The sequence below is a fragment of the Ictidomys tridecemlineatus genome, chromosome 6 (genome assembly GCF_052094955.1).
Source record: "Ictidomys tridecemlineatus isolate mIctTri1 chromosome 6, mIctTri1.hap1, whole genome shotgun sequence".
Lineage (NCBI taxonomy): Eukaryota > Metazoa > Chordata > Mammalia > Rodentia > Sciuridae > Ictidomys > Ictidomys tridecemlineatus.
In genome coordinates this window covers 187,265,278-187,284,451 of record NC_135482.1, presented here as the reverse complement: position 1 = coordinate 187,284,451, position 19,174 = coordinate 187,265,278, and the positions used below count along the sequence as shown (strand labels likewise).

General features: G+C 41.9%; 1 protein-coding gene across 13 annotated transcripts in view; it reads right to left on the bottom strand.

Annotated features, from left to right (window-relative positions):
* The window catches only part of Mbnl2 (muscleblind like splicing regulator 2), a 150,420-nt gene that overhangs the window by 15,856 nt on the left and 115,390 nt on the right, over nucleotides 1-19,174 (bottom strand). For 5 of the 13 annotated variants that reach the window (XM_040281665.2, XM_021729891.3, XM_040281660.2 and 2 more), the window contains 3 exons: nucleotides 18,059-18,112; nucleotides 17,254-17,407; nucleotides 10,481-10,516 (listed from right to left, as the gene is read on the bottom strand). In XM_040281665.2, the coding sequence (XP_040137599.1) occupies nucleotides 10,481-10,516; nucleotides 17,254-17,407; nucleotides 18,059-18,112 (244 nt within the window). Of the gene's footprint in view, nucleotides 1-9,128; nucleotides 9,224-10,480; nucleotides 10,517-17,253; nucleotides 17,408-18,058; nucleotides 18,113-19,174 lie in introns of all 13 variants that reach the window. The other 8 variants (XM_040281666.2, XM_005317028.4, XM_013360597.4 and 5 more) reach the window with 7 other exon arrangements.

Sequence of the window (19,174 nt, the reverse complement as noted above, 5' to 3'; positions counted from 1 at the left end):
AGCCACTTTGCTCGTCCGGGCTTCTATTCCAATTTATGATGTAACCTGCATCTTAATTTTTAAAGGTGCTGTTGTACAGGTGGTGTGATTGGGATTAATTTGCTGTTATGACTCCCTGCCTTTCATCCCTTGATTCAGTTGATGCTGGTCTTGGGTCAGACCTATAATGCCTGGTGCACCTGTGGCCAGGGGAAATGGGTGACATTTTATAACGATCAGTTTCATGATGTTCCTTCCAGAAATGTCTTGTGGTGAATAGTGAACACCGTCTGCATTTGACTGCAGGAAGCTTATCAAATAAGCTCTGAGATCTGTGATACTACAGAGCAAGGGGACTGATGGTTAGAGTAATATCATTTGACCACTGAAAACAAAACACACAGACCCAAAGGCCCGGCATATTATTCTTGATGCTGAAGCATGATGGATTCTAGTTGCTAGAATAGCTGTAGTTTTTCATAAGCTGGTGTCAGAAAATACATTTTGTCAACAAATTTGTTCTGGTACAAGTCATTTTGTTTTCTCTTTTTGATTTTCTTTTGTTCTAGTGCAAATCAAAGTGAAGAGGTGTAGACAAGAACCATTCTTTTTATTAAAGTCAGTGGGAGAAATAAAGTCTCAGAGGAAGGCTCTGTGGTGGAGAGGAGGAAGGTGCTGGAATCCACCAGTGCTGTAGGGCCACCTTGGGGTGAGCAAAGGACACGACTTAACCTCTCTGGACTTCTGTGGTTCATGATTATTCACACACACACACACACACGCACACACACACACACACACACACACCTGATTTTCTCTGAATCCTGATTTCATCACTTCATCAGAGAAAGAGGTCAAAGAGATAGCTGGAGCTTCCCTGGGTGTCTCATTTCCAAGTGTCTCACTGAACACTTCCTGCTTGCTTCTCATGCTGCCATCGCAGGCCCTCAGGAACTGAGCCCCTCCTCACCTCTCAGTGGCATTTCTGGGGCTGCCCACTGCATCGTCCACCTCTACTGTCCCCCTCACTGCAGCATGGGCCAAAGCAAACCACTGAGCTCCCGAGCCCTGATGCTCCTGTTTGGATTTGTGCTAATCACAGCTGCTGTGTCTGCATGTGTCAGGAGATGAAGTCCGAGACTGATGCTGAAATTCCTTTCTAAACCACACAAGCTGCAGTGAGAGAAAGAAGGTCGGGGGGGGGGGAAGCACTGACTGTTAGAGTTTGGATCTGGAACGTTCCCCAAAGGCCAGGGTGTTAACGACCTGGGCTTCAGCTTGGTGTTACTGGGAGGCGATGGAACCCAGGGGATGGAAGTTAGGTGGTGGGGAGACTGCAACCCTGGCTCTGCCTCTCTCCCTTTCACTTCCAGGTCACCATGCGATGAACAGGCCTCCTTCACCATGTGCTCCCACCATGACAGCTACCTTGCCACAAGCCCCAGTGCAAATGGGCCACCCGACCATGGACTAAAGCTTGCAAACCATGAACCAAAATCAACCTTTCCTCTTTTTATGTTGCTTCCCTCCAGCATTTTGTCACACTGATGGAAAGCCAACAAACGACCGGCTTAAAGTCAGATGTAGGCTCTACCACTTGTGAAAGCTGTGACTAATTCTGAACTTTAGTTTCTTTACATGCAAAAGGGAAAACAGAGCCCACCTAATAGGGCTACATTCAAAAACATATGCAATGTAGGATGCTGGTGTGAGCTGCCTTTTCCTTTACCCCAACCTCATCTCTGCTCTTTAAATTTCAAACTGTGTTTACCTATCCTTGATCTAGTTTCCACACACCTCAGAGATCCATCCCTAGCTACCTCAGGGATAAGGCCCAGAATGCAGCTTACTTCCCACGAAGCAACATTTGCATATGGACTGGTTTTTGTTTTCATTTTTCTAAATGATGTGCTCTGACCTCTGATCAGCTCATATCTCTTTGGCTGAACAGAGAACCCCTGAAGGTCTTTAGCATCTCCCTCAACTAGGGGACTCTTGGACACGTCTAGCCTTGGAAGTCACTGCCTAGAGCCAAGTCCTGGAGGGAAGGGGCTCAGAGGCCAGACCTAAACCAACTGGTCTGTGGCCAGACATGGGTGGCATCAAATCTGACAAGTGGAGTCACCTTTGGGTGTGTCTCTTCTCCCCATCACCTGCACAGGAGAGCTGGCCCCTTCCCTGACACACGGGCAGAAGTGCAGAAGGCAACGGAAGAGTTGGGTAGGTAAAGAAACCGGGAGAAAACATGTTCCTCTGTCCATAGCAGCCCTGGTGAGGAACAAGACCCTGCTCATCAGTCAGCCCCTGAAAATGGGTCCAGATTCCTGCACTGCAGCCTCTCGCTTGCCTTACAAACCTAAAGCTGGAAATAACACACATCGGATGAACTACATATTCACTCCACTCAATGGAGGAAAACTAAAATTAGAGAAATGGAGCATGGTTTTACTACCATCAACAAAAGCCAACATACTAAGGGGAATGTGACTTTCGATCCAAAAAAATCCCACCCGCCAATTCCATCAAAATGCAAAAGAGGATGGGATTTGAGGTATAATAAATAGGAGGATCCATGAGGCAGGGAAGTTCCACAGAAGGACTCTTGACATTTTCTCTTCAGCTGCACAAAATTGGAACCGATATTATGTCTTTAGGTGCTATATACAAAAGAATTCTACCCTAGCTTCTCACCAGGAGGTGTAAATTATTCATGAAAAATGAAAATGTACTAGCTCGCAATGCTTACATAACTTAGTCTTTCCTTAGAGAATCTGCAAATACATTTATTAATTGAACCTCATGGTAGACCTGCAAGGCAGCTGCTTCTGAGACAGAAAAATAAAAGGCCTATTGACCCCTTATTTTCTAACTTCGTAGAAAAAAAAATCATCTACTTCTATGTTGGTCTCAGACACCTGTGTTCACCTAAGACAGGCAGAGCACCCCACCTTAAAAAAAAAAAAAACTCTTTTTTTGACCATAGGAGCAAGTCTGGGTTCCATCTTCAGCACCGACATATGGAATTAGAATAAAATGTAAGCAGGTAAGAGGTAGCATTCAACAGAGCTAGAAAATATTTTTTTAAAAATTTTTAAAAAAATATTTTCTAGTTGTTGATGTACCTTTACTGTTTATTTATTTAATTATTATGTGGTGCTGAAGATGGAACCCAGTGCCTCATACATGTTGGGCAAGTGCTCTACCACTGAGCCGTAAGCCAAAACTCCAGCCCTAAATGATGCAATTTTTATAGTTTTTAAAATAATAGTCTTCAGTCTCAATCTCCTATCTTCTGTGCACACGTTTGCATGTGCACACACACACTCATAAGTGCACACACACCCAATCCTGTCTTTGCCATAAAATATTTGATGGGACAGTCTGCCTCCTTTGAAGCAACCAGATCCATTCCTGAACCTGAACCCCTTCTCTAAAATCTGGATATAAGCAAAAAGTTCAAGGTGTCTCAACCAGGTTGGCAGTACAACGCTGACCAAGTTGCCTCAGCCCAGAGGGCTATTTTGCAAGGGCTGGGTTCTGACAGTTGCTGTATCTGCTGTTTTTTGGAGAACAGCCTATGTGGGGCCCAGCTGCGTTCTGTACTGTGCTCCCAGGAGCCAGCAAACTGTGAGGAAAGCGTGTTTCCCAGGCTGATCATCCGCACGGAGAGGGCAGACACTTGGCTGTGTATTTCAGGAGACAAGAGCTGACAGGAGCCCACTCCTCCCACACTGCGGCCTTGCAGAAACAAGATTTTTTTCTTGTGAAACAATCACAGGCCCCCAAAATGGGTCAAGTGGTGAGTAGTGGGGAATGTTGAATGCCTCCTACATTTGTCTGAATATAGTCCCAACAGATGGCATTGAATAATAGCTATTTCATAAAACTCTGAGATCCCAGAGAGATGAAGTCAAACATGAGCCTACCTTTCTGTATTTCCTGGCTGACACAGGTTAACTCACGTAGCCAAGAATGTGCACACAGTAGCTTTGAGGTTTGTGTTGACATGCGTCAGCGAGGGCGAAGTGGAATGGGAAGCTTTTGAGATTTTCTCTTTGCCCTTTAGTCACCAGCAGCAGGCCAGACGAAGCATAATATTGGATTCCGATTACACATAATCATTTTATTTTTTTTCTAACAAGATTTGTTGAAATTATCATCTATAGCAAACCTGGAAAATGGAATTTTCTAATATATTTAAATATTCCAATAAATAGATGGCTATGAATGTAGGATATATTACCAACTAATTTTCTAAGCAGTTTTTAAGGCCAACTCTCTGTTGGAAGAGTTGATCTTTGGAGGAAGGTTCAGAAGATGCGACAGGCCTTGGGGTTATCACTAAGACGGAGCATCACTTTTTAGAGATGTGATCAAGTGTCCGTTAATACATTCCCAGCTTCGTCAGCTTTAAGGGCACTGCTTGGGGGTGCTCCAGAAAGATCTCTCATCTCCCATCTGTTAGAGTTTTTCTTCCTAATATGGACTCAAATCAGGATGACCTAGATGGACACTGTCCTCACTGTCCACAGAGCTGTCAGAGAGACATGGACAGTGTGGACTCTCTCCACATCTAAAGAGACTTTCTTTCAAGCCCAGGCCTGGAGGCTTTGTACTTTGGTAGCATCCAGATAGGCAGTGGGAAGCCACCTGTCGAGGGGAGCATATAGGAGACATCTGACCAGAGAGGCCACCCACAAGGTCCTGGGATCAGCTGAGATCAGATTCCAAGAAGCAACTAGCCGTAGTCTACCTTTCAGTCCATCTGCATCTGTCTTTCTGCCACCTGACATTTCTTTGGACAGGTTCTGTCACAGTCTGAAATCTTTCTATATTCCTCTTGGGCTAAAAGTAACACTCGCTGTGTAAATGGGCAAAGGCAAGACAGAGCGGGCCAGCTACCACTGCCCTGGCTCAGGTTCTTGTTAAAAATCACTTAATGGTCTGCAGACGCTCCTGCCTCAGATCCATCTGCTCTGTCTTCTAAGATACTATTTCCATCACTATCATGTCTTGAAAACCCTTCGGCAGACAAACAGGGGCCGGACCCTTTAGCCTGGCATTCAAGAGTCTACGGTACCTAGAGCCAGCCACTCCTGCAAGCTGCACTCTGCACCATCAGATCGCTGGTTCTCCTGGTACACTCTGCCCTCCCCCACAGCACTTGCCTTCCTTTTATCTCTTGATGATGCCTTTAGAGATATCCAAAGTCACAGAATTCAGAGGGTAGAAAAAGCATTTTTAGATGAGGCAGGGGGTTCCCGGAAGACTCATAGTACAACCTCTATTTTCATTGGACCTTTCAGGATGTTACAAGAGGAACTGTAGAACCTCTGTATATAAATGAGGAAGATAAAGCTTAAAATACATTCATTTGGAAATTATTTTCTACCCCTGCTTTGAAAAGGGAGAATAATTCTTGAATAAAAAATACAAAGGCATTTTATTTGGAGTTATGTATTTATAATCACGGAGAGAGACAGTAGACCATGGTGGTTAAGAGCAAGACTTTGGAGCATAATCATTCCAGTTACAGAAATGTTAATCTGCATTCTCATTTTATTAAATAAAATTTTCTATCATATGAATAAAGCTAGGTAATCCACACACTAAGCTGTTTATCTCTACCTCTTTTCATGTACACTCTTAAATCTGTTTCAATATAGGCATCTACAGATTTGCACATTCTAGTCCCTCGTTAGTGGACTGGAATTGACTAATTTACATGTTATCATCATTTTCTTTTGAGATTTCGTTTATTGCGGAGCTGCGTGTGAAGCTGGAAGAGGCTAGGAGTGGAGTCTATGACAAAAGAAACCCATGAATCTGCTTCACCAAGATTAATGACTAATTCACTTTATCTTCTATAGAAATTATTGGTAGTTTTCACTGACTATAATATCACACAGAATTAATGGGGTCAACTCTATGGTTTTTAAACATGACCTGACTATTACAGAACCAGCTGGCAGACTTGCTTAAATTCCGTTAATCTCCCCAGTTTTGCTGCTTCTTAGTTGAGCTGCATGAGCAAGGCTACTTCATTTTCCCGAAGAGTAATGGAGTTCGTTGCTTTCGGGTCTCACTTGACATTTTATTTGGGGTTATATATTTATTATCATAGAGCGAGACAGTAGGCCATGGTGGTTAAGAGCAAGACCTTGGAGCCAGATTGCTTAGGCTCTGGCAAGACCCTTTCTGTGCCATTTGAGTTAATGTAGCTGACCTCTGTTTCAGTTTTACCATCCACAAAAGATGATCTGACCTGAGGATGGGACTTACAGATTGGCCCTTCCTTGTGGCTCACTAAGGGGTGACATGGAAAGATCACTGAACACGGGAGGTGTCAGTCCAGCTTCTTTGTCCTGTGAATGGCCTCTATCTAGTTACAGGTACCTAAGAGATTTGAAATACTCAATGACAATCTGAATCGGCCAAATTAACTGAAAAAATGTCCGAATCAACTTGCGTTTCGTATTAAAGACAGATGGCTCCAGGAAGGACAGGAGCCGGTGATGATTGGCACATGAACTCTGCAGTGCCCGGCTCCTCCTCCCGTTCTGCTTTGTTTATTTGTGTGATCTCAGAGTCAGGAATCTCGGAGGCCACAGGGTTCTACTCTTCCTTCCCACACCAGAAAGCGGAGGTTCATTATGTTTAAAAGACATCTGTAATCGCATGGACCTGGCTTGCTTTGAGTTTAAAGAGTAAAATCTTAACAAGATGATAACTTGATATTTCACAGTCATTAAGAATCTCAGTTTCCCATTCTTAGGTGCTAAGAGAATGTCTAAGCTCTTTTTGTAGGTGTTTTGCTCTTTGAAACTTGTTGAAAAATACATAAAGAATATCATATCTGAGAATTTATGTTTACAATGATATATTTTTTTGTGGTTTTCATGTGTAAGCAGAGCCTCATCAAGAATCACTAAAGATAGGGGGGGGGCACACGCCTGAAATCACAGCTACTTGGGAGGCTGAGGCAGGAGGATCACAGGTTTGAGGCTACCCTGGGCAATTTAGCGAGACCCTGTCTCAAAAATAAAATTGAAAAAGAAGGTCTGTGGAGGTAGTTCAGAAGTAGAGCACTTTCATGGCATGTGCAAAGCCCGGGGTTTAATCCCTAGTGTGTGTGCATACACACACATGCACACACACAAAATTGCTAAAGGATTTCACTTCATCATTTTCACATAATTGAACAGCAACTATCACTCTGACAAACTGCAAAACCAAGAATCTAGTAATCTTGAAGCGAGTGAGTATTCCTTTAATTATGATTCTTTGATTAAACTGGAAGTGAACTTATTGGTTCCTCTACCAATCACACCTTGCTTTAAAACAATACATTTTAGCTTCTAATAGTCCACAGGCTTCCCACCCCATCTCATTACACATATACAAATCTACACATGTCTCAATCTCTTTATGTCTTTTTTTCCCATAAAACAAGGCAAACAAATCATCAGACTACAAATCATATATGCGACACATGGCCATATATTTATAATATGTAATTTATCCTGAAACTCCAAAAATATTTCCTTATCTTGGCCTCTTTTCCTAGAAAAGATCTTTAAGAGTCAGAAATAGTCAACTTGCCATAAAAGTCAAAATTTGACGATAGCAAACACTACTTCAGTATTGGACTTCACACCTGTTTCCTTAGGATGGCACTGTGCAATACAAGTTGGGTCCAAAAAAAAGCACATAAATGTGGTCAGAGGAGGCAAGAAGTTTAAAAGAAGCAGGCGTCCAGCTTCCCTAAAAAGGGGCCCATAAAAAGACCTGCTTGACCCTAACAATGGGTGGGTGCCAGGGTCTCCCCTACTTCTCCCATCCCCTGAATTTTAAAAAAAAGAAATTTTCCCAACTAAGGAAACGGATTTGCTGCTCCTTGTTCTCCTGGTTTGGAAGTGGAGCTGGCCTTCCTCAAGGGACATTCTGAGGTGCAAGTGGCGAGCTGAAGGACTGTCACAAAGTTTGTACCTGCCCCTGTGCCGCCCCGGGGCCTCTCCTTGCTCCTCCATCTCTCCTGCTAGACTGCCATGTGAGGGCACCGTGGGACTGCCACAGGCTTTGACTTTCATTCCTACCTCCCACCTCTCTTTTCAGGATGAAACCCAGGGCACTGGGATCCCACATCCTGCAGGACGCAGCCTGGATGGGCCCTTCGTGCCCTGGCGGTGGCTCTCTGGGCTCCACTTACCATTGCTCCTATTAGCCTGGCCCTCCCCTCCTGCCTACTCGTCGTATGTCCTTTTCCATCCTTAACAGCACAGTTGATTTTATTTTTTAAAAAAACAAAACAAAACCAAACACAAAACCAAACAAAAAACCAAAACTGTTCTTCAATGAAGGGAGGGCATGCGCAAAAAAGTGTTTTTCTAGGCAGGGTGAGAGTTTATGCCGGGTCATGTCACACTGTCTCCTGGTGACCAGGAGCGCATGTGTGGTCGGGTCGGAGATACAGCCGGCTGGGGACCACAGAACGTGGTCGGCTGGCTCATGCACTCAAACCAACAGAGTTAAACTCTCCTAATCAGTTATATCCAGCCTTTGTGAACCAGTGGCAGGTGCTCTTCTTCCAATGGGGTGTGGCTCTTACTCCAGGATCTAATGGATTGTCAAGTGGGGAGGAGTGAGTTTCCAGACCGATGACCAAGGTCAGACGTTGATAAGAATTATTCAGACCTCAAATTTAACATTCATGACAAAGGGGAGACTTTTCTAAGAGGAGAATTTTTTTTCCCCTCCACCCCAGATGGTAGGGTCTGAACAAATTGAATCAAAATAGAGCCATTTTTGAAGCACCCGTGGGTGTGCGTCTACCGTTTTTGTGTGGCAATTCACAAACCACTGGATAATGAATGCTGTACTAAAAGGAATTTAAGCCTGTCAGGTTAATTACACAATATTAGGTACGAAAACAAACAGTGCAACACAAAACATAGCTACATCATTATTGGCAGTAAATGTTAACTCTAAATAAGTGCAACCTGTCCGTCAATGCTTGCTATAAACTAATTAAAAAATAAAATTTGATGGATAAACATGAAAAAAAAATTCTCACCGAGAATTTTTTTTTTAAATATCAGCACTCATTTAGAGTTCGGGATTTGTGAAAGAAAGCTTTAAAAGGAGCAAACCTGATTGGCTGTGGCTGTTGCTGCGAAGGGGACACTTGTTGCAGGAGTTGTTGCTGCAGAGACAGTGGCGGACGTAGCGCTGTGCATCATGGGTACTTTCAGGAGGGGAACCATGGGAGCAATGAACAGGAGGGTGTAGCATTATGGTAATAGAAGTGGTTTTGGCATGGTGAATATCAGAGCAGCAAGCCATCATGGGTTAAACCAGCAGATGGCATGCAATCACAATGCAAAGCAAGGAAGCATGGGAGAGAAATAAAAAAGGGAAAATAGCTTATTACAAGTACAATTAAAGGAAGTTTTAAAACACAATCAGTGATTCCCAGAAAGGCCAAAGCTGATTACTTTGGTTGATGTATTTATAAACATTTGATTTCTAACAATAGATCCATTCCCAGTTCATACTACAGAGTGGAAGTCATTTAATGGCTGTTTCTAAATATTCAAGAGGTAATATCCAATGAGGTAAGAACGTATGATTATCAAACACAGAATCATCACAAATCCTATAACATCTAAGGCTCAATATTCAGACTTAGTTTTGGATAAGGGTATTCTTTGGAGTTAATTAATTTTTTTTCTATTTGGCATTGCCCATGTCAACTGGATTGTGGATTGTATAGTATTTTGATCAATAAACGGCAGAGGCAAAGTCAGAGCCTCGATATAAATTCTTAGTTATACATTCATAGTTACGCTGAAAGAGCCAAATTTTGCCGATGTTTGTTTTTCTGGTCTGTGAGTGGAAATAATCCACCTGTCCTCAAGACAGACTTTTGTACCAAGGCATTCAAAGGTGTGAAGGGAGCTATCTACTTTTAAAATTTAACATCTAAGGGAATGTGGAGGTACAGAATATCATCACAAGTCAATTAACACGAAAGATCATCAAGCAGGCAGTTTAGGTATTTGATTTCAAAATACATCCATTAATAATTTTTTAAAAAATGAATTCTTCTGGGAAACTCTGATAACTCTAACACACAGCAAAGAGGAGATAAAGGCACACCACTATGAACTTTAAAACATTGATGAAATTAGCCTGCCTCTCTGTTTTTCTTATGCTATACCAGATAAACTATAAAGAGAAACAAAACACAAATCATTAAAAAAGCACACTCGTACTTGTGGTTTTAGGCCTTTGGAGTGATTGGTTCTAACACAAGAGGTCACATTAAAATCATCATTTTCTTAAATAATACATCTTTTAAAAAGTCTATATTAACTCTAAAGCCAAATAAGCCTTCAAATTTACTATTTCCTAAGCATTTCTACCATCTCTGACATAAATTTCAAGCAAGTGAAGGTACTGTACATCATATAAAAGACAAATAAAAAAGGTTGAAACCTACCAATACTGGTAGCGGGTGTCATGCACAAAACTGACCCTGATGTCATGCAATGGTGGGTGGAAAAAGTGGATAAAGGGAAAGAAACAGGTTAGCGGTTTAGAGTTAACATTCAAAGTGAGATCGAAGCACAACCAGAAATAAGTAGGGTTAGTCAACACAGTTTTTTTTAGGGCCGTTCACATTGTCAGCACAGACACAAATATATCTGACTTCTTTTAAGCCAATAATATTCCAAGCTTACTCTCAGACTACTACTTTTCACACTTTCTATTCATACACGTTGACAGGATTCTAGTAAGAATGACATGTGATAATGCTCCAAGTATTTTACAGACATTATCAAGTTCATCCTCCAAGTGGGTATTTTACAGATGAAAAAATCTGAGGCACAGTAACTCCTCCAAGGTCATTGTGTGAGTCAAGGGCGAGGTTAGAAATAGAACTCTGTTCCTGAATCCAGGCTGGGCTCGATAGTCACGAGATTACACTGCGCTGATTGCATTAGGAGTTTGTTTGTTTGATTGTAGCATGTTTTGTGTCAACAATGATATGAAAGTGAGAATAGTAATTAAGATTTCCTATCCTCTAAATCAAAGGCTTGCAAGGCAGAGGATTTTAGATGACTGGTTAAAAGCCAGTAACACAGGAAGGCTGAGGCTCCCTCATGGAATGGTCTACATGTGTACACCATCTCCCTTCTGCTATGAGGTCCACTGTGAGAAAAGATGGGCACCTGGCAATGACATCCAAAGAGTGTATGGACAGAGGAGTTCAGAATCGGGGCTGATTTGGGGTCCAGGCTGGGGATTTCTGTCATGGTGCTCTGAGGTGATCCCTGAGGGAGGCCTTGGTAAGACTGTTAGGAAGTCTCAGGTTGGTTCTAGGTGGGGAGGTGGGAGGAAGGGATTAGGAACAGTTGCCTTGCCTGTGGGTCTTATGGATGCACATGACAGAAAACACTGATGGGGGATCGTGTGGCTGGCTGTGCAGGGCTGTAAAAGAGAGCTCGGAGGAACTATCTGCTACCAGTTCAGTTCCTTGGAATGAAAACCAAGGTAAGATATGGATTTGATAACTGCAGGCTGGGCATAGGTGTCAGAGAAGTAGCTCTTAATGAACCCAAGTGTACCTACTAAAGGTTTCAGAAGTGCCTTCTGGGATATTAGCTGAAGACCGTCGGATCTGCACATCCTTCTTCCCTCTGCTGAGCACGTCACACACCCATGGGGGACTTCTTGCCTGACTGGTCCACATTCTGATCAGGCTAACATGACCTCATCAGGAAAAGGGGCGATTGAACTGGGCTGTTACTGGATTCTCCAAACACAAATGCCCGTGCCAGGGCATCCAGTGTGAAACACACGCTCTCTCTCTCTCTCTCTCTCTCTCTCTCTCTCACACACACACACACACACACACACACACACACACACACACAGTCCCTTCCATGGCACCCTCTCTTCCTCTAGCTCTCCTCTCTACACTTCACAAACTTCTAGAAAGTCACCTACATGTCAGTGTTCACTTCTCTGCTCCCATTTGTCTTCAATCCTCTCCAGTCTGGTTTCCACTGTCTCCGCTCCACTCCAACCGCAGGTGCCGGTCATCAAACCCCATGTTGCTGCAGTGGCAACTCGTCAACTTCGCCTACTGTCCTGAGTCTCAGCAGCATTAGGCACTTGGCCACTCCATGATGAACCACTGTCCTGTCTTAGAAGTTTGTTTGTTTTTTTAATCACACACACCCTTTTTGTTTTTCTTTCTGGCAACTCCCTTGGGTCCACTTGTTCCAATCTTTTCCTTCCCTGAACTCGCCATCTCCACATGCTGGGGGCTTCCCGGGTCTCTTCCTCTGCTCTGTAGGTTTTCCTGGAGTGTCACTCCACACATGGAATGAAGGAGAACTGACGAGCTCACGGCTCCCACACGGTGTGGGATCTCTGCTCTGAGCCCAGGTCCCTTTATCTCATTGCTCACCTGGTTCCAGTGCCTTCCACTCACAACTATCTCCAATTTAACATGTTCAAACTCTGCCCTTTCCCACAGTCTGTGTCTCTCAAGAAAAACTCAAGGACACCACCAGTTTCGCCCCTGCTGAAAGCTGCCACTTTCCTTCACGACACTGCCAGGTCCAACTCACCAACAGGCCAACGCAACCCTGCTCTGAAAGCTCACTCTCACTGGCCTGCTGCCCATCACTACTGCTGCTTCTCACGCCTTGGTCACCGTTGCCTCTAATCCCAGCAGAGAGACCCTGTCCTGGCTGGACTTGGGCTCCCCAGGGAGTCCACTCTCCTCTCTGGGAGACACATCTCCCCAGGCAGGCCTACTCGTCCCCTGCTGGAAGGTTTCGCTGGCTGCCAGGACTTTCAGGATGAGGACCGCGTGTGGTCATCCTCCACCAGGACACAGCAGCAGCCTTTCAGTGCTTTGAACTGAACACATCACACATCTGTCCTATTTTTGAGCTGCCTACAGGCTGTCCTCTCTGTCTGGCAACATCTTGACTCTCTTTATCCTCCAGGTCTCAAGCTATGTCAGGTCTCCAGAAAACTGCTCAACTGTTCTTTGACTTATCTCTCTATGCCATCTAGATCAGCTTTCTATTTTAATCTCATTGAATTCTTTGCTTCTTCATTCAGAGCATTCAAAAGAATTTTGATGATGTAGAGACACGGGTGCCTGTGAAACATCCATCTCTTCTGTCACTCGGGAGAGCAGAGGCAGGTGTGCCTAGCATATGGGACACATAGATCAATTCTCAAATGTGCTGGATGCAGGTTCTCAGCCATCAGTAAGAGGTGTGCTAGGAACACCTGGCTCCTAAAACTTATCAAAGCACCTATTGTGTAAATCATTTCATTTGAAATTCAACCATGGCTGGATTCAAAGTTATCTCTATACACACTTCCCCTCACTCTCTTGAGATCCAGGGTGAACAGGGCTTCTTGAAGGGCTGTCCTGTGTCGTGCATGTGAATGTCACCTGGGTTGTCAGCAATCAACAGCAGACCCATGGTCACACTGGCTTTGCTCCTGGATGAGGTGACATGTTCAAGCAAATTAATTGGAGAAGCCTCTCTCTCTCCCCGGCCAGAGTGATGTGAATACTGGAAATGCATGGCTTTGGACATATGGTGGCTCTCTCACTCAATGCCAGGCTCTGGTCCTGCCTTCTCTACCCTCCCCACAGACCCCGTGGACAATGTCCTCGTCTTCAAATACGCTCTTCCCATTTACCTGGGAGGCTGCCCTCTCAAGTAGCTGTGCTCAGTCTCCCAGCTCCTCCTCCTGCTGCTTTACACTTGAGTCTCACCTAGCTCTGAACTCCTTGGCCTTCTCATTACTGGCTCTTGAACCCAGAACACATCACACATTCAAGAAGCATTTGCTGCACGGTCTGGACAAGTACATTTTGTTGTGTTGATGCTGGTGTCGTTTCTACTGAACACTGTTGAGTCTCTCATTAAGTTGTGTGAAAACCTTATCTTATGCAACCCTTATGATTTCTCATCATTAGAAAATGTTTGGGCTAAAACTTTCTCCATGTGACTTATTTTGTGCTTCCAATGCAATGAAATAAATCCAAGAAGGGTTCTGTGGGTCGCCTTTGCTCTGTCCAGTTGAGGCTTTTCACTAGGGCACTAATTCTATGAGCAAAGCCTTCTCCTTTCTGCTTCAGTTGCACAAATATTTCAGCTCTAGTGTCTGTGAGCAAGAACTATCTGGATAAATCCATTAATTTTATATTATCGCCTTGCAGTGTACACACAGCCTCAGTTTTTCCATCTGCAAAATGCAAATAACTATGCTCGCTAGTAATAGAACGGCAACATCTTGAAGAATAATGAGATAATGTCTATAAGAACACTTACAGTAACTCAGAATAAACCTGTCAGAGAAATGCCAAGAATTATTATGCTGCTATTTTTGTAACTCTGTGTGGTTTTGCCACTTTCCTAACATAGCAAAGAAAAATGTATAACTGCTTGGTTAAAATAATTCCTATCAAAAAAGGGGGAAAAAAGGGAAATAATCCCACCCACTACAAATGTGCCAGGAAATCAACTGGGGCAATAATTATCTTTATAAAATTTTGGAGAAGAATCTCATATTTTGTGTGATATTGTATATTAATATGTGTACAGCCTGGAGGCATAATTTCTAAACTCCAATTCCATATTGTGTCAGTGGCAGATTGTTAGTAGTTTATCAAAAGCTTTGCTATGAATGACCTTTTGACAAACGGTAGCCTCTAGGAGAATAAAAAATGTTTTTTTGCTTCTTATTCATGATAGTTGCTTATGTAAAACATTTTTAGAAAAAAATTGCCCATTTAAAAATAATAACCTACCAAGTTACAATTATTTTTGAGCACCCTACTTGACTTGTAGAGGTTTTTAAACAACCAGCTTAACAGTAAAGGATCGTTATTATTATTATCACTTAAAAAATACTGTCGAAATATGGTTTGTAAGAAAGAAACCCTGAAGTAAAAACTCGATCTAACATAAACACAGAAACTTCTGTTATGGATTTAAATGGGAGAAAGATTATATAATAAAAATTAAAAGAAAATCCTTCTGATATAATTATTTTCTTGTTTATCATTTTAAAAAAACGTGAAAGTTTCTAAGAACGCCACTTCAGAACATGAGATCCACAGTCTGTCCACTATGATCTTTACATCATGTAACAGATGGAACACTTCTCATTCCCAGGATTAAATGGGCTGAGACCCACCCTTTGGCTTCCAAACCTCGCTGTGAGGAGGTTCAGGCACTTTGGAGCAGTTCCTAGAGAATCCACCAGAGGGCAGAAGTGCACAGCCACAGCTGCCAACCCCTAACATGGGTCCCTAATAGAAGACCTTTTCACAAACAGAAATCAGGTGATTTTGTGAGGGACGTTATTGATTCTTGCTTTGGAAATATTTAAGTGGTTTCCAGGTGAAATATTTTAAGGTGAGAATTCTTTCAGTGATCTAACAAATCAGTCGTTACTGGACTGAAAGGTTAACATGCATGAGAGTGTGTCCTGTCTTTGGCTCCGGGGTTTCACAGGTCTCCCCAGAGACATTAATGGCTTTGTCATCCATTCTTCCAAAATAGACTTGTCCTTTTGCCTTCCCCCTCAGTATGTTATTCCTTAATATTTTTTCTCTGAAAATATCTAGTGGCCAACAGGTCTATGAGACACGCTGTAGAGGGCCTCAGGGTAAGCTGGCTGTTTCAGGTGGGCCACAAGTTCAAATACCACTATGCTCTAGGAGTGTGGGAGGTCACTAATAAAACAGTTGTAACAGGGCAAAAGTGAAGCCCTAATAGGTACTGAATTATAGATTCTTCTAACAGGTCTCTGAGTTTAAGATAGGTACAGAACTAAAACAAGAAAACTAAACCTAAAAAAAAAATCATTTTGCTTATCTAATTTATATTTTTATATAATAAATACTATTGTTTACAGGTTACTAATTCATTTAAAAGTATAGTTTTTTTTTCCAAAGAAAATCACAGAAATACTTATTTAACTCCCTCTATTCTTAATTCCTAATATGCTGTGGGATTTAAGGAAATGAATATAAACTGGAAAAGTCCAATCATGTGGATTAGGATCAATAATGAAATTACTATTCATCTACATTTACCCTGAAATAGCTACTAGAGGAGTTTTGACTTTGAAAAGAAAATCTCAATGGAGGGTCATCTCACCAAGGTTTATGCCACCCCCTGCTTCTAACAGACGACGTGCTGAAAACCACAGTCACGTTGTGGTGGCTGTGCTCCTTTGTGCGTGGTGCATATGTGTCTCTGGCTTTGTCTCTGGTCAGGGAAGTGGGGAAAAAATGGGGAGAGCTGATGTGCATTACAACTTTGTTTTTCCTCCTTTATCTGAACCTTATGCTACTTAAAAAAAAAATCTACTTCCATCTGATTTTTCAGAAGAATTCTGTGGAAGCCATGTATGGAGGCTGTTTGGGTGGTGTGGTGTTATGTAAGTTGGGCTAGGCATAGGGAACTAGGTTCTGTGTCTTTTCTCAGTTGTGTCACCTTGGAAATTCACTTCTCCTTGAGGGAGGGCCTCAGTTTTCTCATCTGTAAAACTGTCAACTAGATGAGACCACTAAGAATTCTTTAAACTCTGAGATTCTATGATCAATAGAGTTGATCTCTTAGCGGAATAATAGGTTCATGCCCTTTAGCGCCTCATAGAGTCAGACATTGGCTTAGAGACTGAGGTAAGAGTTTATATATTTGTGAACTTGGTGAAAGTTGAGCAGGATGGAGAAAAAGAGAGAATGGATATAAAAATATGAGTAGAGGGTTGCTTTAATTTGAATAGCCTGCTTGGTTTTTTTTTTTTAGTACTCTGAATAGAAATAGAAAAAAAAAAGGTTAGTACTTACTGGAATTGCTATGTTTAGATCATTCAGCATTATGGACAAATTTCAGTTGTCACACATAAAGGGTCTTATTTACATCAATGACTTTGCAGGGCTTGTGTAAACGCAAGGAAAACTAGAAGCCCTAACTGCTCTGTTTCTCATGGGGTTCAATCTGTCCCTTGGCCCTGTCAAATATTTGGCTTTAGAATCCTAACCCTCTTTAGCTATCAAAGCAAGATCAGGACATCTAGATATCCTGCACAAGAGACATTTCAGGCTGTCTCCTACCTTTAATGCAAACTAGATGCCACCAAACAGCTTAAGGAAATGAGAAGGAAGCACATGACCGAAGGGCACGAGGACACAGACTGGGACGGTCAGGGGCGTACCTGTTGGAATGAACGCGGTGTGCTGCTGCAGCTGCGCGCTGGTCAGAGCCTGCTGGTAGTGCAAGACGCTGGGATTAAAGACCGTGCTGGCACCGTTGCTTTTTTCAAGTGCTTGTCTCTTTGGTAAAGGATGAAGAGCACCAGGAGGAAAGGCCTAGAAACCAAGAATTCGATAAGAGATGTCTAACTTAAAGCAAACCCACCTTGCTTGTCCACAGAGATCATCAATTGCAACATTCTTTTTTTAAAAAAAACGACAGCTAAGGAGATGCCTCTGCCATGCACCTTAATTTAAACAGCGGCAATGTCGAATGAGTGAGAATTTGTTATTGAGAGCAAAAGCGTGATTTCTGAAACCCAAAACGGTAGCATCTCAACTAAGGGAAAGAAAAACTATCAAGCAACAACAACGGAAAAAAAAAAAAAAAAGAATGGCTTCGGCTTTTAAAATGGTTAAACTATTCTAAGGGGGAGAAAGAAGCTTTGGTGTTATTAATACCTATTCTTTTCTTTAACTACATGGCAATTTCTTGAATTTAAAGGTTAATATGAATTATAATGAGCATTTTCTGAGCCAAGTCATGTAAATTTGCTTCACTCTTTTGGAAAAGGTATTAAAATTTGTTAGGTTTAATTTATTTCACAGATTAACATATGAAAATGAGATGGCTAAACACCTTACTGAATTTTTTTTCCATTAATTAATAATAATGATTGGTTGCAACCAGTATCTTACAAGTAATACAAATCTCAGATGGTTCTCTGAAAAGCTACATGCAAAGCGAAAGGTGAAAGGTCAAAGTACCAGGTCTACAGTTGCTTCGAGAGGTCGCTTCATTGCTTTGGCAGTCGACTGAGTCTTTTAATAACAGGCAGCGAGCACATGATGGCAGTGGGCCAATGGGATTCAAGCGAATTAACATACAGGTAAACAGCAAGCAGAGGTGCATCATGGGAACGGCATTGCATTGTGGATAGGTGAGAAGGAAAAAAATATTCTGAATGCAATATACAACGTACAAAACACTAGGCATGCACAACAACAAAAATGTTCTCTAAAGAAATGAATATTACACCTTAAATTAGTATCGAAGCAAAAATGCATCTACTATACCTTAGTTAAAAGCATATAAGAGAGTAAAATATAGATGTTTGAAATTCAGGAAAGTTAATTAAAACAGCAGCTTGCATACACACCATAAGCATTTTTTATATTGCTTCAGAAAAAAAAAAAAGCAAAACTTTTAAGGGCCATCGGATTCAAGAACTTCTGATAAGTTAGTTTTCAGGTACAAAACACTGGAGGTACGTACGATCCAAGTTGAAATTTTTCATAAAAATCATTCTTAATTCAGATCTGGCCTAACAAAATGAAGTGGCAAACTGAGACAAAAAAAATTCAGGCAAAAAAATATTCAAACACAAGATTATTTCGGCAAAACTGTTTGGGTTTGGATCTTTATTTTTTGTCTGAATCTCGTGGATAATTGTCTCAATTCTTTCCTTCACTCTGCTAGCATCTTAGAAAACTTAAGTTTTGAATTTAAATTGTGAGCTTCCAAAATTCTCACTTTTCTTCCATTTTTCTGTTTCTAGTGACTAACTTATCATCCATTCTGTTTTCTATTACATTTGAAATTATAATTAATTTATCTCAAACAACTTACCGGATTAAACTTAAGAGAATACCTTTAAATAGGTATTTAGTGTCCTTGGGTATTAAAATGATTTCTATTTGATAGTTCTATTTGTTTTTTTAGGTACATAAGTGATCAAACCAATTAATGAGAAGTGGAACTCTTGGCTAGAACAAGTACAATAGCAAACAGCTAAAAATGGCAAAGAACTGCTTAAAGACTAGAAATAAAATATATTTAACTCATAACCATACTTTTGGGGAGATAGTTTCATTTAAACAACC